This window comes from Balaenoptera borealis (genome assembly GCF_965194805.1).
Source record: "Balaenoptera borealis genome assembly, contig: HAP1_SCAFFOLD_839, whole genome shotgun sequence".
Taxonomy (NCBI): Eukaryota; Metazoa; Chordata; class Mammalia; order Artiodactyla; family Balaenopteridae; genus Balaenoptera; species Balaenoptera borealis.
In genome coordinates this window covers 63,226-89,962 of record NW_028123363.1, presented here as the reverse complement: position 1 = coordinate 89,962, position 26,737 = coordinate 63,226, and the positions used below count along the sequence as shown (strand labels likewise).

At 38.5% G+C, this 26,737-nt stretch overlaps 1 protein-coding gene across 1 annotated transcript in view; it reads right to left on the bottom strand.

Moving 5' to 3' along the window:
• The window catches only part of LOC309621678 (ELKS/Rab6-interacting/CAST family member 1-like), a gene marked incomplete at its 5' end in the record, with an annotated part of 137,754 nt that overhangs the window by 89,059 nt on the left and 21,958 nt on the right, over positions 1 to 26,737 (bottom strand). The window contains 6 exon segments of the mRNA XM_082409050.1: positions 328 to 354; positions 357 to 497; positions 4,840 to 4,959; positions 4,963 to 4,995; positions 10,203 to 10,277; positions 21,573 to 21,989. Of these exon segments, the coding sequence (XP_082265176.1) occupies positions 328 to 354; positions 357 to 497; positions 4,840 to 4,959; positions 4,963 to 4,995; positions 10,203 to 10,277; positions 21,573 to 21,989 (813 nt within the window).

Here is a 26,737-nt window from a genome sequence, read left to right as displayed (position 1 = left end):
GAAAGATTTACCACGGGTGAAAACAATGCTTTTACAACTATCGTTTCATTTCATAACATTAGTTTAAAGTCTACTTAGAAGCACAGACTTAGTCAAAGTCTGAAGTATCAAAAACATATATTAACAGCACCGGTTTAATTTGTTAGATACAAGAACAATAGAAACAAGATGGTTCTAGTTTAGTACTATAACTGACCACATCGCTAAAGAATCCATCGTAACATTATTCATAGCTCCCGTATCTCAACACAACAAGAAGTGCACAGGTAACACACAAGAAAAGGTGCCAAGGAATGGGCTCCGTGCAAATCCCACAACTCCTTTTACCTCGTTCTGCAGGATGGCAGCCCTCGAGGCTCCTTAGCAGTCAAGGACTCCTTCAGCACTTCAATGTGCTGCTTGCTGTCTGAGAACTGGTTGGTGAGTGTTTCTAGCTTTGTCTGTAGGGCTAGTAGTTCTGTGTCCTTTCTGGACAGCTCCTGCTTCACCTGACCAATCTAGAGAAGAAGAAAAACCAGTGTAAGGAAAAAAGAAATAAAACCACCACCTCTGATCTGGATCTTTGACAGATCCACGTCAAGATATACAGCATTAACTTTATGACAGGACACAATTCATCTTTTTGCACCATCTAATCTTAGCTGACCACCCCCCCCCAAAAAAACAAAGCTTATTCAACTAATAGCAAAATTTCCAGTTTTCATTTATAGTCTCCCCTAAACTTCTGAAATCCATTAGAAAAGGAATGGAAGAAGAAAAATCCCAATTCACTTAGATGACTATGAGACAGCAGTAAGCATCTGAACACGACTAAAGCAGTTTTCATCTTACTAAGTCATAAGAAACTGCAAATCATACAGCAGGATTAGTGTAGATGGAATACAGAAAGAAAAAAGAAACTTCCTACTATTGCTATTTAAACTCAAAAGCTGCACATTTATTTTTTCATTGTTGTTTTTTTCATTCTCAAATGAAAGTGTACATAAAGTCCTTCTTAAAAAGCCACTTTAGTGTTATAAGGCATTATAAACATGTGCTTTCTAAAAATTATATAATTTTGAGGAGTTAGGGGTACTGACCTAAAAGAAAGATTCCACCTACAAAGTTATATTACCTACAACATGTCATATCAACTAAATGGATAAAAGTATATAACCTAAATAAAGAACGCATAAAATCTCATTCTCTAAGAATCTACATGTGTAATCAAATTTGAATTACTCTGACAGAGTAATCCATACATCAACAGGTGCCACTCACTCCCCCAGAAATTTTTCTCATCTTAACTTAGAAAACATTTAACATCAAACATCTCCTTTACATTTCTACTGTGTTTCTAAGAATTTTTACTCTTTTATTCTAAATGTAAGCCAAATGAACAGAAATCATATCTGTTTTTACATTGTATCTACTGCCTAAGCAAGGTAGCTATGCACTAAAATATAGACTCTTGGAAGTATAAATTTCACAAGAAGTCAGTAATCTCAGTACCACTGATGAAACAAAAAATACTTTTTAAAAAGTTGAATGTATCTAAAGTATTTTGACTGAAATAATCTTAGGCATAAGGGACAAAGTTTTTGAGAACAATTTCCCATGAGAGAGTATGAAATAAATTTTACTGTAATTAAAATTACTTTTAAGGAGGACTAAAAATAAACTTATAATTTACTGTTCTGTTTCATCAGGAAGACAAGCATTTTTCTCATATGCATGAAATCTCTACTTACAAATAGAATATTCATTCATTCAACAAACATTTCTGTGTGCTCACTGTATGCAAAATACTCGCAGCTGCTAAGGACATCACTGGAAGATAGCTGTAAACAGCAGCTACTTCCATCCTGTAACACAGATACGTACCCAGGAGCTGCCACATACTGTAATGGTGTAGCATCTTTCATGACATCCCTTTACCAACATCCCACCCCTAACAAACAGAATGCACTAAAAACGCACTGGTGGTATGAATGAATAGTCAGGAGAAACGTTCAAAATGTTCTCACCTCATCAGCTAAAGAACTATGGCTTAAAGATTACTCAAATTTCCAGCTACCTCTAGACCATGTGATCAAAAATAAATATAAAATCTCAGTTTCCTCATCATCTGCATTACTAAATAATCCTCAAATACTGCTATACTGACCATAAAGACTGAGAAAAAGAAGAAAATATCCTAAATAGAAGAGTTTAGAAGCACAAATTTTCCTTAAAAGTTAGGAGCATAAGGCTTTTGCAGTCAATCCCATGTGAGAACGAACGAGTGTGTCTTCTTGGGTAACTACCTCTCTAAGCCTTGGTTTCCTAATCAGTAAGATGGAGAAAGCAAACCAGTGCCACTGTACTGCGTACAGATTAAACCAAAAAAATGTAGAGAATGTTTAGCCTGTTGTTCGACACAAAAAGAAATTAATAATACTAGCTGAGGAAAAAAAAGTTATAGATCAACTTCTCCTCTAGACAATACATGGTTACAACAAACCAAATTGGACCCTTTTAGACAAAATATCTCACTTTTCTATCTATACTATAAAGTGGTCCATAAATAGCAAACACACTAAATTAGCACAAGTGGTTTTTTTTTTTTCTTTTAATGCTGCATTCCAGTCTTATCCTACCGTAATTTTCAGAAGCAGTTTTTTTCCTGACACTTGGGAGACAAATGCGTGCACAGCCTAGTATAGGGCAGTGGAGTGCAGAGCTTACCAGCACAGGTTCTGGACCCAAATGGCTTGTGTAAAAATCAAACTCTGCCTCTTACTAACTGTGCTTCCTGAGCACCACTGTGTTACCTCAGCTTCCTTATCCATAAATTGGGTTGAGAATATACCTACCTTAGTAGGTTATAAAATGCTTATAGTAAGTACTCAAGTGTCAGCTATTTTATTATAATCATTTTATCACAGTTTGAAATGGAATTTCAAGTTCTCTAGACAGATGATTGAGCTACTGAATAGATTTAGAGACTTTAAGTTTCACGCTACTTCTAACTGACCAGATAACTAAATAAGCTAATCACTTCTATACATCTGTTCCAAAGAAAGTAAAATTTGTTGCAAAATCACCTATCGGGGACTTAAAGATGATGTCTACATATGAAGGTAAAGCACTTCACTCAAGAAATCAGACTCAAATAAACCCTGGGTGATGGACCTACAACATCTGCACATTCTTTGTACCTAAGAAGAGAAAGAGACCATTCACATAAATCAACAAGTTTCCGGTTAACAGGAAAGGAGTCGAGAAAAAACAGCTTTGAAGCACCATCCACACAGTGACAAAGCAACAATAAAAAACCAGGGACAGGGCTTCCAGAGCACATGAGGGCTCGCTGCACACAGGGTGGCACGTGGGTCAAACCGGTGAACAGGAGTCAGTTAAAGAGCAGAGCAGGCTGGTCAGTGCTAGTCCCGGGCAAAGCTGCCGACCACAGAGTGAAAGTGTGAGCACCCAGAGCCAGAGCAGCAGGGTCCCACTGTGGGATCACTGCACGCAAAGGGTAAATCTTTCGGCAAAGACCTCTGCCTGAAGACCAGCCGCTCTCTTTTTCAGCTCCTCCCCTTGAGCCTCTTTCGAATTTAGCTCCTCCTTCAGTTGCTCTACCTGTCACGACACTGTTATTCTTTTTCACTCATGTGTCAACTTAGGTCTTCTTATTATCTGCTTTTGAGCCAGAGCAGTAACTGGAAATAACAATAACTCATATAACACAATCAAATCTGTTCCCCTAATTTCCTCTTCAAAGGACCCTAGATGGGCTCACTATTTTCACAGGGTAATGGACTGAAATGTGCTAATCAGCAAATGGGAAGCAGAGATGATATTTTATTTTGTTCTCAAGTTAGAATGATAAATCAAAACTAACAGAAAGTTGGATATGTGAATTTTTAAGTTCTAAAAGTTACATGAAATTGGCCGTAGTCATTGATAACAGATTCTTAAAATAACAGAGGAATATTCTACTGACTTATATGCAGGTATGGGTATCACAGAAAGAAGCCAGAAACTGTATCATTAAAGGAACAGTGTTCACTTCTGAGAAATTAGGGAACTAACACAATTGGGATATGGGGGGCAGGGGGAGGGGGAGGAACACTTATTTTCTAGCTAATATTTTATAATTGAAATTATGATCTTTAAAACACCACAGACCTGATAAACTGATAACTGTAATAAACTAAGTCCTCCAATTTGCCTAAAATAGTTCATAGGATCAAAATAAATGCCTTTGGCTCTAAAGAAGGAATACTGTGACTGAGGTTATAATACAGACTGATATGTCTCAGCGATGCCTATCCTACTGTACATACACCCCAAGTGCACGTGGGAAACAATAAACCTGATACACATGGGTCTTCTCCAAGGGAGAGCGCAAAGGGCTTTCCTTTAGGGAACTGTGTTTGAAGGGAAAACACGATTTTATTTAAGCCATTTCAGGAAAAAAAAGGGGAGGTGGATTCAGTCTCTTAGGCTGAATTTGACTTCTAAATTTGTTCACAAGACATAGAGAACGCGATGTTTCATATAGTGAGAAAAACTCATCTGGATGTAATCCTACTAATCGCCTCAGAAGTACTGGTAGACATGAAATGTTAAACTGTGATAATACACACTTAGCCTCATACAAGTAATTTTCTTTGAAGTGAAATCTGAAATAACTATACAACATCAGTAATTCTGACTTTAATTCTGGGAAAGTTCTATCTGAAAGAATTACGGTACAAGTATTCTTCCCTGAAGCCTGATAAAACAGCGTGAGGTCCATCATCACTAAAGAAGTAGGAACATGCATCAATTTTTCAAACCCCATTTAAAAATCACGGTATCACACACCATGACCTTGTTTTTCATAAATTTAGAATGGCTCCGATAGACCTCCATTTGCCTCATTTCTTCCTCTCGTTCTTCAGTACTCAAAGCCCCGTTCGATTTCAGCATCTGAATCTCCTCTTCCAAGTCTCAGAGCCCACGCTCCATAGAGGAAATTTTTGAATCCTGAGGACAAAGGAAGATTTAGACATTAAAGTATTCGCAAAAAGTCAGAGAGGTTGCACAAGTCTGTCTTTACAGATGTGAAGTTTAATAAAGATAAACAAATATGTAGAAATATTGCAACTGGTGCCTTGCTTCTAAAATATATCCTTCATGGCCATATGGTGGAGAGGACTGAGACTGAGATCTATAGTATGATTTTTCCTCTATCCTTTCCTCTGCACCCTTTTGATTAAAATTGAGAGTATTAACTAAAGAAGTAGAAGCAATGGAAAACTAGTTAAAGTTTCTAAGTACTTTATGGTCAACAAACTTCTAGTGAAAACATCTGTAATATTAACAGTAAAACCTTTTCTAGCTATAATATTTTATCGTTTTACTTGACCCCCCCTAAAAGGCTTATTTCTGCCCCCAAAGGAGTGGGGAAAAGAGTAAGAAGGTTTCAAAGATTTACACAATAATGCGTATAACCCTTATCTACAATAATAAAGATCTGATAACGTCCCACTGCAGAAAAACAAAGGGATGAATAATTACGTTAACAGTTACACTTTATCACACAGTGGTCCCGCCTTTTCCACAGTTTTACTTTCCGTGGTTCTGCTTTCTGTGGTTTCAGTTACCTGAGGTCAACTGCGGTCAGAAAATATCAAATGGAAAATTCCAGAAAAAAACAATTCAGAAGTTTTAAACTGTGCACCGCTGTTCCAATCAACATGATGAACTCTCACACCATCCCATTCTGTCCCACCGGAACGTGAATCATCCCTTTGTCCAGTGTACCCGCGCCCGTTAGGCACTCACGGCAGCCGTCTCGGTTATCAGATGGACAGTCCTGGCATCACAGTGCTTGTGTTCAAGTGACCATTTTTACGTGACAGTATTTTATTTAATACCGTCCCCAAAGCACAAGAGTAGTATGCTGGCAATTCAGATTTGACAAAGAGAAGCCGTAAGGTGCTTCTTTTAAGTGAAGAGGTGGAAGTTCTCACTAAGAGAAAAAATCATATGCTGAGGTTGCTAAGATCTACAGTCAGAACGAATCTTCCAGCAGTGAAATTGGGATGAAGGAAAAAGAAATTCGTGCCACCTCAAACTGCAAAAGTTACGGCTACAGTGCATGACAAGTGCTTAGTTTAGATGAAGAAGGCATTAGATTTGTGCAGTAAGATACTGAGAGAGAGAGAGAGAATGAGACCTATTCACATAACTTCCATTACAGCATACTGTTATAACTGTTCTATTTTACTATTAATTACTGTTGTTAATCCCTTACACACTGTGCCTAATTTATAAAATTAATCATAGGTATGTATAGGAAAAAACATAGTATATATAGGCTTTGGTACCATCTGTGGTTTCAGGCATCCACTGAGGGTCGTGGAACCTATCCCCTGCAGATAAGAGGAGGCTACTTACTGCATTAGTAATCTTACTTATTCGCTATACTTCACCATGCATTTCAAATATCTCATAATGATTTCTAAAAAGAAACGTCACTGTCCTTGTAAATCAGCATCACCACGAATATCACCTCCTAGTACAACATCCGTCTATACTCATTTTCTTGGTTTTGTCTGTCACAGTATCCAGTTTATCCCCAGATTACTTTAGATGTCATCAGTTACAGAAAAACTCCTACAAAGAATAGATATTTTTACATCTATAGTTGCATATGCTTATTCACCTAAGAAGTAAAGACCTTAAAGAGCATAAATTCAGTATAGCTTTATTTTATTTGGAAGTTTAGAGAAACCATTCCTTTAGGAAGAAATTTTGAGACTGACTTCCTCTTTTCACTTTACCTCAAGCCTGTCTTGACTGACTTTCTTTGTTATCTGAGAGTATGCCGATAAGAGTTAAAGGATTTATCATGAGACACTTACAGCTAGCTATTTTTAGGTTCGAGGGAGAGGTGAGGGCTGTACTCCTCTGACTTGCATTGCATTACCTTTAAAAATAACACAACGAAAATTTTTTTACAAATCTATTCAAATGAAACTTACATTTGGTTCAAAATTAAACATATTAAATTAACACAATCAGAGACACTCTAAACCTAAACCAGGATTTTGATTTACTCGTTTAAAGCTATCCCGGCCCATGAAGAATAAACAAATAAACGGCTTCAAATGCACTATCTGAAAATCCCAACACAGACAGAGAGGCAGCTCTTGACCAAATCAGACACTCACTAGCAAATCATGCACCATAAAATCTGCACCTAAAAAGGGACCATAACTGCAGCTCTGAAAGCCATGAGGCAGAAAAAGAACCTGCCAGGCTACTTTCTGGGATGAGGCCAGAAAATTAACGCCTGATATGTTGGACTAGTTGTAGCACCGACCAGTACTCAGGCTGGGTTTATTTGAGGACAGCCCTTTCCAAGGAGGTTTCTTACTCCTAGAACGTATAATAACTAAATAAATAAATTCTTTATCATCTTACTACTCTATACTTCCCCAGCCCTGGGTCTCCCATCATTAATCAACCAACCCCACTGAGTCCACTGAAATCCTCTTTTCCTTGTTAAATTTCCCAAATGCTCAACTTTTTTTCAAAAGTTGTCTCCCTGCTCTAAGTAAACCCAGGCTTTCCCGAAGGATATAATTTCCCCCAACGCTCTCCACTGAAGTTCACTAATCCACCAGCATCACAGAGTGGCAGGGAGAAGTGTGGGCATCCTCCAGGTTCCTCCATGCTGCTCCCATTTAAAGCTCACACTCCTCTTCACTCTCCCTCCGCACGGCTGCCATCTAGGGGCTTCCCCGTCACTCCCGCCCGCTGAAGAAGTCTTCAGCACCCGGCTGACAATAGATCTCTCCTTCAAATGCCACTCTTGCCATAATCCTAGGATTTCAATGTCCAAATTCCTTGACATCCGTAATGCCAACGCCCTCATCCTCCGGTCCATTTTAGCTATCCAGTTTACAAGACCACATCACCCAGGCCTCTCCTCCCAGGCCTGACACACCGTCACTCACATTAACTGCTGCTCTTGTATCTCACAGAGTCCTCCACCTCCCTAACTTCCGCATTTTCTCCCAACCTGTCCATTCATTCTGAATTCTCTTCCTTCCTATCCAGGCTACATTCCTGGACTCATCATCCCAACTACTCCTTCACCTCCACCCTCAATTCACTTGCATCCCAGTAATTCTGCCATATCTACCCAGCAAAACTCTAACCCTACAGCAGTCCAGTAATTCCTCCCTGCTCCTCCACTGCTAAAGGGAAAAGAAGAAGTTAGAGAAGGGAGAAGGAAGCAGAGGGAAGAAAGTGGGAGAAAGGAGGAGGGAGAGGAGGAGGAGAGAGAAAAGAATATTACGTCACCTTGAAGACAGCTGGGCTCTTTTATTGTCCACCATCACCTCCTTTCCCATTTCCCCCAAAGACCAGTCTAGGTCTTCATGATCCTCTCAAGCTCATGCCACACTCTCAGCATCTCAGCTATTGCATCTGCAATTTCAACATAACATCCACCTGACCCCACTGGGCCACCAGAATCTCAGTCTCTTGCTTCTTAGCAGAATGGCTGGAGGCTAACACAACTTAAAATAGATCTATTGCCAGTTAAAACCAGTACACTTCCCTGTGCCATCAAAAGGCAAGCAAAATAATTCTGTGAACACAGGTACACTCGTGTGTTTTTAGGTTCCAACAGGGATCAGGAAATAACATGTACCAATAAACTTGTGGGAAATGTGAGTATGTAATTACACCTTTCTAGAGGCTGTTTACAAGATTATGTTCAAGACTATGAATTGTCTAACTATAAAGAACCCAGAATCCACTAATTTGGTATTTGTTTGGTAAACCCTTTCCCCAGTGAGAATAAAGATGTATACAACAATAAAGACAAAGTTTTAAGAGGAAATCTTCTAAATTAAGAGAACCATTCTGATAACTGTACTTGAGAAGCATCTATTTACATAAAACTATTTATATACCAAAAACTAAAGACTCTTGCCACATCAACAAATATTAAATGAAGGCACATGATGCAAAACACCGTGTCAAATTTTTTAGGGGATACAAAGAAGTTAAAAAAAGAGACAGAGAGGGCAGGAGGGGGAGAGGGAGGGGTCCCTATCTGTAAGAGTCTTCTAGCTCTTGCAAGAAGGAATATGTTGTTAATAAAAATAATAATAGCATAGCAGCTAACACTGACTGAATGTTTACTATGTGCCAGGTCCTGTTTAAAGTGTTTTACTTGTTTTAACTAATTTAAACCACAAAAGAACCCATGGGATAGGTACTATTGTTATCACCATTTATCAATAAAGAAATTAAGGTATGGAGAGGTTAGGTTACTTGTTCTATGTCATACAACTGGTTAAATAAAGCCAGGTTTTGAATCCAGGCAATTTAACACAGAAGGCAAGCGCTTAGTCACCAATCACCATAACGTTCAGCCTAAAGATTTCTAACTACTCAGTAACTTAAAGCAGAAGTTTTCAAAGTATAGTCCGTGAAAGCCTGGGGGTGCCTCCTAGCCCTTTTGAGAAGTCAAAACTATTTTCATAATCATACTATGACTTTATGTGCCTTTTCCACTGTGTTAACACGTGCACTAAAGGTATAAAGGACAGGCAAAAGCGCTCGTGCCTCTGGACAACAGCGCCAAACCGTGCTAGCCGTCAGTGTATTCTTCAGTGTCAGCACTCTCAGACAAAAAAGAAAACTAAGAAAGAACATTTTTAAAACACTGGCTCACTTAGGAATGTCCCTGGTGACTTTTCATATGCTCAGCCCTTGAGTATGTATCTCTGTACCACGCTGTGTGACGACACAGGAAGGGGCCAGGCCCGGCTGCTGCACCTGGGTGTGACGCTGCTCCCAGGACAGCACTGGGTGCTCTGTGAGCTGCAAGCCCAATCAGGTACTTTTTTCACGGAACCCTATTCTTAACTCGAGAGAAGAACTGACACACAAACTTGGTATTTGGTGGACATTTTCTTAAAAACAAATGAAATGAGTCATTTTAAGAGAATAAGGGGCCCTGATATCAAAAGGTTTGAGAACAGCTGACTCCAAGAAATGCTGGACAAGAGGAAACGAAACTGAAGTTCTTTTAATGTGTCATTTTCATTAAGTCTTACTATTTCTTCTCAGTCTACAAAATGAGTGAACTATTAATACATACCACTTTCTTAAACTCACACATTAAAGTGTGAAATGACACATAAGATTCCTTAGGAAGTTCTCACCTTCATTTCGATAACAGTTTGCAGAGCTTTAGTTTTGGCAGAATCGGGGGCATTCTCAAATCTCCGATGCATCTCCTATACAAGAGAAGCAAAAAAGAGAGTACGTGTCCTCCTTTTCACTCTCATTTTTTCAACAGGGGAGTGGAGAGGCAAGGGAGTAGTAGTTACATGCAAAGATGACTACCCCGGCCTTGTAAGACATTCTGATCCACTTTCTGTCTTCCTGACCTTTCCCTGTGGACCAGGGAGCACACAGACTGCATTCAGGCTAAGGGGTACAGGAGGGTCCCCGTCTCTGCACACCTGGTTATACACGGTAAGTCACACAGACCCCAGCCACCACAAGAGGTGAAGCTCCGGCACATCCCCAGGTTGTGTGTCACTCTTCCACAGGACTCCAAGACATATTATCAGAACTCCAAACAATCCAAAAAGGGGATTAGAAAGAGTCCCTTTTTAAAAGGAGAAATCAGGACTTCCCTGGTGGCGCAGTGGTTAGGAATCCGCCTGCCGATGCAGGGGACACGGGTTCGAGCCCTGATCCGGGAAGACCCCACATGCCGCAGAGCAACTAAGCCCGTGCGCCACAACTAGTGAGCCTGCGCTCTAGAGTCCATGAGCCACAACTACTGAAGCCCGCGCGCCTAGAGCCCGTGCTCCGCAACAAGAAAGGCCACCGCAATGAGAAGCCCGCGCACTGCAACGAAGACCCAACACAGCCAAAAAGAAATAAATTTATTTAAAAAAAAAGAAAAAGGAGGAATCAAAGTAGCCACAGTCCGCACTGCACAAAACAACTGAAAGCATTTGTGTGGACAACCTCCTTTGCACAGCATCCTCCCCCAGAGCAACAACCACCGGGCTACCTACGATGGAAATCTCTCTCCAGAGGGGCTACAATCAGAAAAAAAAAGAAGGTAAGACTGCTGAACAAGTTTCCTAAACAGTCTACAGGTAGCAAATGGCAGAAAAACATAGCTATTTTTTTCAATCCAAATGTCAGTGCGTTCAGGATCAGAAAGGAAGGAAGCAGATGGCAGAGTATCACAGTTCGGGTCTTCAAGGATCACCCTGAAGTTACCAGACCTCCTCAGGCTATTTTCTTGTCAGATTCTGGGAATGTCTCTGAGTCAGCCAGTACTTCCAGAGTACCCTGGTACAGCCCCTAGCGATGGCAGAGAATACAGATGGATATTTTCCATCTGAACAGTGCTGGTGAAATTCTAGCCCTGCCCTCTGCTCTGCCCATTTGACATGTATATAGATGTTTACTAGGTCACTCAAACTTATTTCATCCAAAACAAAACTCGTCATTTTCTCCTCTTTAACCTAGCCCCTCCTCTGAAGACTGATGAGTCTTGCCCATCTCCTTAAATGGCATTACCCTCCCGGTGGTTCAAGCCAAACAGCACAGTGTCTCCTTTCATTCCTCCCACATCTTCACTTCCTACCACCTTCTAGAGCAGGTCCTAATTGTTCCAGCTTCAAAAGATTTCTTGAATTTATCATTTCACTCCAGTTCCAGTCTAGTTTCAGCCTAGATTACTACAACAGCCTCGAGTTAAGTTTCCTTTCATTTCCTCTGTCCATTTTAAAGAAAGCAATGGTGTACTCTAGATAAAGCATCAACAAGTCACGGCAATAGTCTGTTTTCAATCCTTCAACGAGTTTCCTATTTACTTCTCACCCTCTACAAGGTCAACACAATCTGATCATAACAGACAGAAGACTAGCCCTCCTGTCATAAACTATGTTAAAATTAGACAAAAATGCATAAAGCAACTGTTTTCAGACGCTGGAAAACAAGCAGCACAGGAGTATGATGATCCTTGAGAGAAGAGAAACTAACAAGGTTATGGTCCGGACTTGCTATCCAATATGTGATGCAGGGAGAGGAAGACCAAACAGAAAACAGCAGTCCCGCAGAGCTCAGAAGACAGATCAGTGGGTAAGAGTCCCAAAGACAGGAGAAATGTGCAGAGCAGAATGACACAGAGGAAGAAGCTAGCCAGAAAAGCAGCAGTGTCTGATCTGACAGGGGTCCCCCTGGAGTCTTTGACCAAATACTAAGCCTGCATGTACAGGGAAAGACTCCACAGTGTCAAAGAACAACTACCAGAGAGCTATGAGTTGAGCAACTACCTGAACGCACATGGGGCTGGGAAGAATTCAAGCTCCAAAGAGCCAGAGTGGAGAGAACATCAGAGGCACTGAGCAGAGACACCAGAAAGGTCACGTCTTAGGAGTAGAGACAGTCTAGCCCTGGAGGGAAGGCTACCTAGACTAGAGCCAACAGAGTGTAAAAGCAAGTCTCGTTAAGGATCGAGTTAATCCACAATTAACCCCTGCAAGATAAAACACTTCATTAAGACAGTAAAATGCAGAACACATTAATCCAGGACAAAATCTGAACACATTAGTTCAGGCCATAATCACCTCTCACCTGCATTAAAACAACAAACTCATCAGTTACCCCCCAGCCTCCAGTCTGTCCACACTGAGTCTACTCCCTACACTGTAAACAGGTGATAAATTGGGCGCACAGATATTAGGGAAATTTCCAAATGCTTTCCAGTGAAACTATTACAATTTCATTTTAAACTCTAGCAAGCATATCAGCAATATATAAGGAAAGAAATCCATTTGAATAAAAAAAAAATCCTCTTCTGCTAAGGAACTAGGGTGCACTTTAAACCATTCGCAGGCATAAAGCTTTCCTGTTAAGAGCTTGTAAAACCTATCAGTCCTAACAGATCTCCATTCAAAGGCCTGCGCATTAAAGCTCATTATGAACACCTCCTGCAGTCAGTGGGCTGACCAACTCCCCTTTCCCAGAGAGCACATCGAGCCTCTGACTCCTGCACTGTTAATAAAGGGAGAGGACTCTGGGAATAAAAAAGAATGTACCATTCAGACAAATGTAAGAAGTCGAATGTGCTAGTGCTTGCTCTATTTCGCTCTTTTTAGCCTGAAAATTTTCACTCTACACAAATTAAAGAAAGCTCAGAGATTCATACAGGTAGAATTATCTGGATCTTGTTATACTGTCAACTGTGGTACACGGTAGAAAACGTGTTCAGTTCCTCTCACTGATTTAATAAAGAATAATGACTAGAGAAAGAAAACAAACAAGTTAGGAATAAAATTTCTCCGTTGTTAGTAGTTTCTTTCTTTTTAAAAGTAAGTCAACATTTACTTACACAACTGAGAGAAAGGAGCATTTGTGACTGAAAAGTAGTACTTATGTCTGAAATTTCTTTCTTTCAAGTTTCAGGTTTTAGCCTCCAGCACCCTTGGTTCAAGGCTAGACGTCCCTTCAGCAGATTTCAATCCTCCACACAAGTTCTGGGCTTACTGTACTCCACACGGAGAAATGAAGAAGAAACCCTCACTACTCCTCCTGTACCTCAACTCTGCCATTGTCAGACAGCACTGCACTTTGACCCTTTACCATCTCAAGTAACAGCATGCTTCTGAGAAAACATATCTTCCTGTCAAAATGGAAATGAGGTACAAATGACACAACAAAAAAAAAAAGATGAGGAAGGATAACCTGAATCAGTAAGTTATGCAATGCAACTGTTCACACTTTCCAAAATCACTAGGAAAGGGAAAACTAACTAGGGACCCTTTTTCTTTTTTAATTCTTCCTACTCTTTGTCCAAAGTTTCTGTTTTTTCTATATATGTTTATTTCTCTTTTTTTCCCTCTAACCTCCTCTGCTTTTACCTGACAACTGCCAAAGATACAGATGGGCATTCCTCAGACATGTTAGAGCCAAAATTCCTGGCCTAGAACCTAGTTAAAGAATAGGGCTTTTTTTTTTAACATCTTTATTGGAGTATAATTGCTTTACAATGGTGTGTTAGTTTCTACTTTATAACAAAGTGAATCAGCTATACATATACATACATCCCCATATCTGACACCTTCTTTTTTTTTTTAACATCTTTATTGGAGTATAATTGCTTTATAATGGTGTGTTAGTTTCTGCTTTATAACAAAGTGAATCAGTTATACATACACATATGTTCCCATATCTCTTCCCTCTTGCGTCTCCCTCCCTCCCACCCTCCCTATCCCACCTCTCTAGGTGGTCACAAAGCACCGAGCTGATCTCCCTGTGCTATGCAGTTGCTTCCCACTAGCTATCTATTTTACGCTTGGTAGTGTATATGTGTCCATGCCACTCTCTCACTTTGTCACAGCTTACCCTTCCCCCTCCCCATATCCTCAAGTCCATTCTCTAGTAGGTCTGTGTCTTTATTCACGTCTTGCCCCTAGGTTCTTCATGACCTTTTTTTTTTTTTTTCCTTAGATTCCATATATATGTTAGCATACGGTATTTGTTTTTCTCTTTATGACTTACTTCACTCTGTATGACAGACTCTAGGTCCATCCACCTCACTACAAATAACTCAATTTCATTTCTTTTTATGGCTGAGTAATATTCCACTGTATATATGTGCCACATCTTCTTTATCCATTCATTGTTGATGGACACTTAGGTTGCTTCCATGTCCTGGCTATTGTAAATAGAGCTGCAATGAACATTCTGGTACATGACTCTTTTTGAATTATGGTTTCCTCAGGGTATATGCCCAGTAGTGGGATTGCTGGGTTGTATGGTAGTTCTATTTTTAGTTTTTTAAGGAACCTCCATACTGTGCTCCATAGTGGCTGTATCAATTTACATTCCCACCAACAGTGCAAGAGGGTTCCCTTTTCTCCACACCCTCTCCAGCATTTATTGTTTGTAGATTTTTTGATAATGGCCATTCTGACTGGTGTGAGGTGATACCTCATTGTAGTTTGGATTTGCATTTCTCTAATGATTAGTGATGTTGAGCATCCTTTCATGTGTTTGTTGGCAATCTGTATATCTTCTTTGGAGAAATGTCTATTTAGGTCTTCTGCCCATTTTTGGATTGGGTTGTTTGTTTTTTGATATTGAACTGCATGAGCTGCTTGTATATTTTGGAGTTTAATCCTTTGTCAGTTGCTTCATTTGCAAATATTTTCTCCCATTCTGAGGGTTGTCTTCTCATCTTGTTTATGGTTTCCTTTGCTGTGCAAAAGCTTCTAAGTTTCTAGGTCCCATTTGTTTATTTTTGTTTTTATTTCCATTTCTCTAGGAGGTGGGTCAAAAAGGATCTTGCTGTGATTTATGTCACAGAGTGTTCTGCCTATGTTTTCCTCTAAGAGTTTGATAGTGTCTGGCCTTATATTTAGGTCTTTAATCCATTTTGAGTTTATTTTTGTGTATGGTGTTAGGCAGTGTTCTAATTTCATTCTTTTACATGTACCTGTCCAGTTTTCCCAGCACCACTTACTGAAGAGGCTGTCTTTTCTCCACTGTATATTCTTGCCTCCTTTATCAAAGATAAGGTGACCATATGTGCGTGGGTTTCTCTCTGGGCTTTCTATCCTGTTCCATTGATCTATCTCTCTGTTTTTGTGCCAGTACCATACTGTCTTGACTACTGTAGCTTTGTAGTATTGTCTGAAGTCAGGGAGCCTGATTCCTCCAGCTCCGTTTTCCGTTCTCAAGATTGCTTTGGCTATTCGGGGTCTTTTGTGTTTCCATACAAATTGTGAAATTTTTTGTTCTAGTTCTGTGAAAAATGCCAGTGGTAGTTTGATAGGGATTGCATTGAATCTGTAGATTAAGAGTAGGGCTTTTAAACCTCAAACACTGCTGCAAATCTTAACATGAGAGCAGTTGCACTAAACAAGGTTTGTTGACTAAAATATTATAGAGACCAAAATTAACATACGTGTAAATGTTTTAAAACAAGTTAGTATTTTAATTTTTTTTTTTTTTGGGGGGCCATGTTGTGCATCATGCGGATCTTAGTTCCCCGACCAGGAATCGAACCCGTGGCTCCTGCAGTGGAAGCGCGGAATCCTAACGACTGGACCGCCAGGGAATTCCCAACAAATTAGTATTTTATTCATCACAATAGGATCTACATTTCAAAAAAACAGGAGCACATATAGAACTGAAATATTTATTCAGCCTATAGACAATGCTTGGTATGCATATGGATAGCCAATCCAAAAATTCCATAGCCAATTCAGGTATGTTCTGCCAACAGACTGAGAACCAAACTTTGGTGTATCACGGAATCACCTGTAAAGCCTGTTAAAACTCCATATGCCTGGCCCCAGGCACTAACCACGTCTTGACTCTAGTTCAGTATGTGTCCAATAGGTGTCTTCACGCTTCTATCCATCAAAGGAAAGGCACTCCAGTAAACAATACAAAATCTAACAATAAGTCACGTAACAATGTAATTTCAGTACAAACAGAAAATATAATGCTTAATTTAATTTTTGTTTTTCTTCTTTGGCTTTTATTTGGGGGAATTATTTACCTGCTATCTCCAGAATCATGTTCATAAACAAAATGGAAAACTAATCACAAATGTTCCTGGATATGAATGCCATTTTAATGTTACTGTATTTCATCAAATCTAAGATGCCACTGATTGTAAGGTAAACCACTGTTTAATGTGCTGGAAAGAAAAGAAGGAAATGCCTCCAAATAAACCATGACCCAAGCTTCTATCATTCAGAATTTTTATTTTATACTGATTGCAAGACCCTTTTTTACTTATTTAACCATAAAGTTTAATCATATATCATTTTGAACTGTTTTATAACTTTCTCCATACCAATAACTGTTTCAATGCTGGTTCACAGCATAATATTACTGAAGACATACTGAACAACAGCTAAAGTTAACATGAGAAATAGCAACAATACTCACAACATTGACTAAAATGAGCAGCTGTTAACTGTTTGTGAGTACACAGGCAAACAAATCAAGCAGGACTGTGGCCTTGCTGACAGAGATTTTAAGATGCCATCAAGGATAAGACTTATTAACTCAATTTCATACTGTTGAGATGGGGAAAACTATGAGTCTTGGAACTGATGAAAACCCGCTTTTTAAAAAGATGGACAATAATCCAATAATAAGAAAACCTATGGATATCCCAGTGTTGCCAGCTCTCAATTCTTTCTGCCTTTCTTGACACACTAGTGATATAATGCACAATAGCCATTTCAAGTCACCACTCACCCAACCTAGAGTTGTTAAGTTCTTTATTAGACTTCCTTGTTCACTCGTAATTCTCCCTCCCCCATTTATTCTCAACACAGCCAGAGTAGATTTTAAAAGCTAAACTAGATCACTCCCTTGATTAAACATTGGTGCAGTTTTTCTCTTGCACTTTGAATAAAATTGTTGCATTACCTGCAGGGATCCTGAAGGCAAGTGCTTTGTCTCCTAGAGGGCATGGATTTTTGTTTTGCTCACTGCTACTATATTTCCTTGTGCTCTGCACATGGGTTAGTGCCCAATAAATATCTGATGAATGCAATGAATGACTCTGGCCCTGGCTACCTCTTCAACCTCTCATCTCATGCCTGTTTTCCCCTTAGACAATATGCTTTTGTCCTCTAGTCTCCTTGCTGTCTCCTGAAAACTTCTCATCCGGCCTTTGAAACTGTTAACCTTCTTCATGAAATGATTTTACCCAAATGCTCAGCAAGACTCTTTCAACTTTCTTCAGATCTCCCTTAAAGGGCACCTCCTCAAAGATGCTTACTTACCCTGTTTATCCCCTCTCCCAACATAATTAGACTCAACTAATTTATTTCCTCTCATAATTATGTTTATTGTCTCTCACCAGATTTTTAAGTTCTAGGAGGGCACAGACCATGTGTTCTGACATGAAAAATGTATACCCAGCGTGTATCCCAGGGGTCACATACATTCTAGAAGCTCAATGGATGTTTGTTGAGTAATGAGCAAAGAAAGGCTGTGCCAAGTGCCTCTAGCACCTTGTCACTCTGGAAACGAAACAGTCAAGCCACATGTTACAAAGCTTTACTCCAAATTACCATTTTAGCTTCTGTTACCTGTATTTTCTAACATACACGAATTTAATTGTTTAAGCCTCTTGCTATGGCAATAAAAGATTCTTTCCTGTCTCAAGATTGTATTAAAACCTTTCTCTTACATTCTCTTCTAGTGTTGTTATTTTTTAACAAGTAGCTATTTCATCTAGAACTTAATTTGATGTAACTATGTACTGTTTTCCAAATAGATGGCGATTATTCCCAAACATGTATCATATGCTTAAAACTATATTATTTCTGGGTTCTATTCTGTCTCATCAATCTAGCTATCTATTACTGTGCCAGTACCACAGATTTTAATATCACTGGGTTTGAAACACATATATCATGAGCTGCTTAAACAAGTGTTCCCGCACTGTTCTCCTTGCAAAGAAACTGCAACATCATTTGGGCACGTGTCAAGAATATTCCTATTGGGATTACACTAAATTCACAGAGTTGGGGGAAAGCAGCATCTTTATATTAATGTTCCCATCTACATTGTAATGAAAATTTAGCCCTATCCTTTCCATTACCGTTACTGATATTATTTATTCCATTTTCCTTATCTAACAGCACTGCCTAACACTTCCAGAATAATGTAAATACTGATGAACAGTATCTTTGCCTCTCCCTAACTTTAATGGATGCGTCTTAGTATATGTCAGAGTAAGCGCAATTCTGGCTACTAGTTTAAAATATGTTTATAATACACATTTACTGAATTGTTTTATTTAAATCATGCTATAAAGGTATCATTCAATTCTTATTTTTAGTTCATTTGGTTTAGTTTTCAAAGTGTCTAACATTTTATCTAATGTCTTTGAGATAGCTATCAAACACTACGAGGTTATCTTTTCCTTTCACCTATTACAAATTATAACTGTGAATGACATATTGAGCCATTCTGGATTCCTAGAATAAACTCCTTTTGGTCAGAATATTATCCTTTTATCATAATGCTGATTTTATCTGCCAATATCTTATTTATAACTTCTATACCTAAACTCATAAGCAAAACTGGTTTGGGGTTTTAGTTTGTTTTCTAACCTTCGTTAGGTTTTAGTATCCAGTGGTCACACTGGAGAAAAAAGAATTGGAAAAGCTATCCTTCTTTCTGTAAGCTCCAGGCTTAAACTTCTTTCCCTACATTTCAACTTATTCAACCAACATTTCTTGAGTACCCACTGTGCATTTGTTAAGACACTGACAAGATAAAATTTCATATATATATATATATATACACATCCTTGGTGCAAAAAATTAAGTGAACAATGAAGAAACACACATGGAAGTATACTATATTACTGGCTCATCTACATATATGTATAGAGCTGCACAAGGAAGACTTCACAGAAGAACTGCAATTTGCGCTAAGTCTTGAAGGCAAGTAGGAGACAAAGAAAGGAGAACCAGCATTCTAAACATGTGTTCATGAAGCAATCACTTCTACTTGCTCTTAAATAATTTTAATCCATAGGACTGTGTTTCCTGTAAGATGACGCTACATTACTAATGGCAACTGGAATTGTGTATTGATACAACTAACAAGGCCTATATTTCTTTCCACATTATGTTCAGAAGTGGGACTTCATATTTGTAGAGCTTGTTACTTCAAAATTAGTCTTAAATTCATGTTTTTTCCTACTACTTGTTCAAATTCACCATATTGCTGGTTGTTCTCTGCCAGAATAACACTGTGGCTTTCCATAATCCTTAACTATTCACTTTTTAGTAACTCCAAAACTCAAAAATAAATGGGCACAGGTTGAAATATTCAGAACAGAAGGAGTAAAAACGTAACATTCAAAGTTCATCACGATGCTGGTAGGGTTTTCATGCTGCATGCTATCTGAGATGATTACACCTTCTCTTACAATGTTCTATGGCCAGGCTCCAGGTTACCTCATTAAAATATAAACTCTTGAAAGTAAAATGAAAGAAACTCAGGATGGTGCCTACAACACAGTAGTTGATAGAAAATTTTCTAAAACAATACAGTCCAGTAATTTGAAGATTGTAACGCACATAGCTGCAGATTCACCGTAAAAATACAGTATATGCTTCTGGGAGGATAAACTGGTCCAATCACTCTGGGAGACAAGACTGATATTCAGAGTTTTGAAAACGTACACACCCTGAGCAAATTCATTTCTGGAAATTTACGCTAAAGAAAAAAATTAATGTACAGGGATATATGGTTAGGGATATTCAGTGCAGCACAGTTTTATAATAATGAAAAATTAACAGTAGTCTAAATTTTCAACAGTAAGAAATATAAATAAATGCAACAGAACATTATAAATTCAACTGAAATTACAAAACTCTACATGTACTGACAAAGAAAGATGTTCAAGACAAATTATTAAGAAAAGCGGGTAACATTACCCGCATCATGCATTATGCATCGCTGCACTACCTAATACAGTAGCCACTACCTACACAGAGATACTTAAATTTAAATTTGATTAATTAAATTTAATTTTAAATTAGTTATATTTAAATGAAATTTAAATTTCAGTTCCTCAGTCACACTAACCACATTTCAACTGCTCAACAGTCACATGCAGCCAGTGGCTACCATATTGCAGAGAGCAGATACAGACCGTCACCATCATCAGGGGAAGTCGCTGTTTTCCTGCTTTTAACCGCCTTCCTCACCCTTCATTTAAAAAGGGATTATTCAGACTGGCACTAAAATAGTTCTGAGATTTTTTTTCCCCCTATCCAAATGTGAAAATTATCTGAAGACTCTGACCTCATATAGAGAAGTAGAGCTGTCATTTTTTTTTAATTCAATGTAAGATGAATTCTTCACTTAAGCTTTCTTAAAATGAAGCATTACATAGAAAAGTGAAAAATTATCAGTAGACACAGTGGTCAGCTAAAGTCTCAGTTTCCTCTCTAAAAATAAGTGACAGCATACCTCTGTATCATTCCCTCTAGCTGTGCCTCCAGGGCAGCAAATAATTTTTATCACGGATCTTTTACAGCAAGGCAACAGTTTCCATGGAAACCACAGGGCAAACATCCATTACTGCTGCCTAGGACTTTATAAGCACACCGAAACTGAGGGAATCGCTTACTTTCAATTATTAATATTTTAAAATTGAGCAGTAGTTAGCTACTTTAATTCTGGTTTTGTTGTGTGTGTCTCTATGAACAAATCAATAGATGAGGAACAAATCAAGAAAATTCTGTGCCCCTCTAGCAACAAAATGAGTCTACAGAAATCAGGAGGGGGGAAAAAAAACCCCAGAAAGGTATTAAACCAGTATACATGCCAGCCAATGTCATCTCATACAAGACAGCAAATCAGAACAGAAATCAGTGCAGAACTTAGGTAAGAAAGAAGAAATTCCCTTGCACTAGCTCAGGAGAGCATATAAATTTATCTAGGTCAAAATGCTGACTAATCAGGAAAAAAAGACAGTCATAACAACTGAGAAAGTGGCCACTCACCTCTCTCAACAGAGCGTTCTCTTTTTCCTTCTGCTCCAAAAGGCTTTCGAGGTGGTGGACATGCATCTCTGCCTCTGCCAGTCTCCTTGTTCTCTCATGGTCCTCCTCAGTAGCCTTAGCAGAAAGCCCCTTGCTCTGCAACATCTCCAGAAGCTTCTTGATGGATTCGTCCCGAGCGTTCAGGGTTTGCTTCTGAGTCTCAATCCGCAGCTCCATCTCCTCCAGAGTCTTTCGAAGGAGGAACAGCTCCTTGGCCTGCCGCTCATGCTCAGTGTGCAGCCTCTGAAAGTTCTCCTCCGTCAGCTCTGCCACGCAAGGCTCACCAGTCCTACTGTTACTATCCTGTTGAAACAGCTGGTTTAGGTCCCTCTGGATCCGCAATTCATCCTGGAGAGCCTGGACTGTCATTTGCATGTGCTGGTATAAAGACAAAAAAGAAAACCCAAATGAGCTTTCCTCCTCAAGTAGCAGAAACAAAGCAGACTACGGGCAATGAGAAAGCAGCTACCACAGCTCTCAGAACCCTGCATTTAGCAAATGAGGATTCACATTATTCTGTTTTACACTGTCTTTAAAACTGATTGAGATAATCTGTAAAATGTCAGTAATTTAATTTGTGTTTATTACCAACAGGAAACAAGGTCAGTCTGGCAGCTCCTCACTTTGCTTGACTAAATAAAGACACTGTTCAAGATTAACAGAAGGTATTACACGGAACTGAAGGTGAGGAGTGGGGAAAGGCAGGGGAAACCTATAGGAATACGGACACATCATACAAAAAATTTCACCAAAAAACACAAAGGATGTCAAAATACAAAATGACTTTTAAGTGCTTTACAATTAAGTTAGCACATTAAATAATAAACATATGAGTGCATGCCAGAATGTGCTTAGCACTCCTTACGTGTTAATTTATTTAATCCTCACTATAACACATGTACTATTTTTTTTTCCATTTCTTTTTTTTTTTTAAACATCTTTATTGAAGTATAATTGCTTCACAATGGTGTGTTAGTTTCTGCTTTATAACAAAGTGAATCAGCTACACATATACACAAGTTCCCATATCTCCTCCCTCCCGCATCTCCCTCCCTCCCACCCTCCCCATCCCACCCCCCCAGGCAGTCACATAGCACCAAGCTGATCTCCCTGTGCTATGTGGCTGCTTCCCACCAGCTATCTATTTTACATTTGGTAGTGTATATATGTCCATGACACTCTTTTTCACCCTGTCACATCTCACCCCTACTATTATTTGAATTTTATTGATGATGACACCAGGCATACAGAGACTTAAATAACTCACCCCAAGATCACACAGTAAGTAATAGAGCTGGCATTCAAATTAAAGCAATTCTCGCAGCCCACTGAAGCTAGTACCCAAAGGTAATTAGATAACTTGAAGCTTTAAAAACAAAAAACAAAACACAAAAAACTGAGGCTGTGTGAGCTATTTATACAGAAAAAGATAACAATATAAGTGAGTAATTTGAGTAATTAAATGAAAATGTTAGTGCAGATAAGCTAGTAAAATGTTTCAGAGGGTATATCTTTAGCCTGTATCCCTAACGAAGGTATATGAACCTTTAATCTGAATGGATAAATTCTAGAACATTATACAAAGAACCTAAAAGGAAGTTACATCAAGAATCATGTTTTTAGAAATGAAGAAGCAACAATAGAAAATCACCCTGTGTATTCAAGGTATTCAAGGTCTGGCAGTGTGCCACAGTGGAAGGAAACTAACCCACAATCAGAAGACAGGAGCTTTAGTTCCAGCTCTCACACTAAAGAGCAACCTAATTTGGAACACATTGCCATCTTTCTGGGTTTCAGATTCCTCATATTTAAAGTGAGGATATAAATGCCTGCACCATTTTTTCGCAGAGCTAATAATATCATTGAAATCTTTGTGGCATGTATGTTAAAACGTACATTGTTTAAAATTTTTGGCAAACTGCAAAACAGCAGTAAATATCTCAAGGAAACGATCTGGCAAGTGTTCAAAGACGCTCACTGTTGTTTACACCAGCGACAAAATTAGAAACAACCTAAATGGATATTAATAGGTGATGAGTTAAGTAAAGGAGAAATGTCCACCCAGTTTAATACTATGCATCAATTTTTTAAAATGTAGATTTATAGTTACTGATAAAAACTACAGTTACAACATATTAAGAGTAAAAAAGCAGATATATAATAGCAAGTATAGGATGATCGCGATTCTAATTTTTAAAAAGTATAAACATGCAGAGAAAAGTCTAAAAGGATGCAAACAATTACCAGTGTCTGGGTATGGGTAGATTTTACATTTTTCTTCATACTTTTTTGTACTATCTAAATCCCCTACAGTAAGCAAGTAATCAATAAAAAGGGGCATTTTTACCTTTAAAAATAAGAGAAAAGACTTCAGAGATGCCTGCTTGGCTGTGTTCAATTTGCTACCACTTTGGTTAAAAGGGAGGGAACAATAAATATTTACTATTTACTATAAATAAAAAATATCATAAGAAATAAAAATACTTCTGTAATGTTACACAAGAAATAATTAATGGTTATTTGGGGGAACGGAGGAAGGCAAGAAGGGAAGAAGGGAGGAACGAACTGGAATCACTGGGGGACAACATGTAAGAAAACTTTATTCTATTCCGCATAAAAATTTTTTTAACTGAAGTGTAACTGACATTGAAAATTTTTTAATAATAGCTTTATTGAGACATAATTCACACATACCATAAAGTTCACCGGTTTAAACTGTGTAAGTCAGCAGTTTTCAGCATATTAAAAGTTATACATTGATCACTACTATCTAATTCTAGAACACTGCCATCACCCCTTAAGAGAAAACCCATATACATCTGCAGTCACTTCCCAGCCACTTCCCATCTTTCTCTCCTCCTAACCCTCCTCTTGAATTTGAACTAAATGTATGTACTACCCACCCAAAAATTAAATTTAAAAAAATGCCTAATGATATTTTTCAGCCTCAAAAAGGAAGGAAATGCTGACACACGCTGCAACATGGATGGACACTATGCCAAATGAAATAAGCCCGTCACAAAAGACAAATATTACACGAGTCCACTTACATGAGGTCCCTAGAGCAGTCTACCTCACAGAGACAGGAAGCACAAGAGTGGTTGCTAGGGGCTGGGGAGACGGGAGACGGGAGACAGGGAGTGACTGTTTGATGGGTGCAGAGATTCAGTTTTACAGGATGAAGAGTTGTGGAGATGGATGGTGGTGATGGCTGCACAACAGTATGAATGTACCTTATGAACTGTACACCTGAAAATTGGTTAAGATGGTAAATTTAACATGGTGAATGTAAGCTGTATTTTACAACGATTTTAAACACTGGGGAAAAAATATGCCTGCCATAGAATTCCAACGTGTTGATATTAAATAATTTACTTATAACTATTGATAAATATTTAGTTTGGTTCTCATTTTCCACTATTATAACAGGCACCTTCACATGTGTATCTCTGCACATTTATCCAAATTTTTCCTGGAGATAAATTCTGAAAGGTGGAATTCCTGGATCAGAGGGTATGCAGTTATGATTTTAATACACACAACAAATGATCTCTAAAAGGGTCTGTACAGATTTAAACTTCCACCAAACGATGTCTGAGCACTTTCCTATACCTTTGACAACTGGGTATTTTCTGTCTTCTCTTTCTTTTTTGGGCTTTTCTTTGATTACAAGTAAGACTGAATATCTATTCACATATCTACAGGCGCTTTGTATTCCTTCCTTTGTGACTCATCTGTTCTTGTTCTTTGCTCATTTTGTTTTGGGGACATTTAACCTTTCTCCTAATCCCCTTTAAGATCTTTTTATATTTGGAAAACAACCTTTTGCCTGCTGTGCATGTTACAAATATATTTCCAAATCTGTCATTTTTCTTTTAACATAGTTTATGGCAACTTAAATACAGAATTTTTTTAGTGCAAAGATAAGAACCTCTTCTTTTACAGTTTCTGGTTTTGGTATTATGCTTAGCAAGTAGTGAACTTTCAATTATGGCAGTCTTCAAACTCTCCAAAAGCACTGGCTTTTTCTTACGAAAAATAAATTTACAATAAAATTATCAGGTATTTGAATTCATGAATATGATTCTTTAAATAAATTTAACTACCCGCATCATGCTGTAAAGATTCTCAACAGTTGTTGGAGTTCAAAATCCTTCATAAAAAGATGTGTCAAAATGCTAATTCTCTGAAGCCTATAATCAACCTCCAGTTTCATTCTTTACCTTTGGAAGTCAAAAAATCCAAATAAATTCTGAGCAAGTTTATCCCACAGGGAAATATCAGAAGTTAAATTCAACAATGAAACTGATTTCTAGGTACAACTGTCCCTCCTTTTCTGGACACTCATCACCAAATTCATTCAAATCAGGAGAAACAGATGTTGATGACAGCTAACAGTCTCACATACACTTTAGCACTTGTGATTATACTAGTATGGCAAGCACTGTTTTGGTGAAGAAAGAAAATACAACGACTAATGTGCCCTGCTTCTTCAGCTCTGCTTGCACCCATTTTACTAGAATACAGAATTAAAATGATGCTCTGACTGGTAGCCGAGAAGGCTACACAGCAATTTTCTCCATTGAAATGGGAATCAGCACCCCTTCTTTAGGCTACATTCAAGCTAGATTCACTTTACTAAAATTCCTGCCAACTCCCCTGGGAGAAGAAAGAAGCAGCAGGCAATAAGCCAGGCTGCTCTTTCTCTAGCACATTCATACTGAAGATAAAGGGAGCATATCTGCACATATCACAGACATTTACCATGACCGACCAAAAACACATGCTGAATTTAGCAGGACAATCTCAGTTGTCAGATATTAGGAAAATTTCTATTTGGGAATTCTGCTCATGACACTCTCCAAAATGATCTCACACTTCTCACATTCCAAATTGTACACCAACACTCACTAGTCTACTTCTGCTCACTCTAACACTCAGCTTGAGCTGGAAGACTGGAAAAATAACTGCTTAAAATTTAGTCCAAGGATTGTACTAAAATTACACCAAGCTGTATCTCAATGAAATGGTAGGATGTTGTGAACAATAGTAATGAAAATTCTTAAATCTCTGATAGGGTTTATGATCATTTTTTAGAAAAATACATCTCAAAAACAACAAAACAT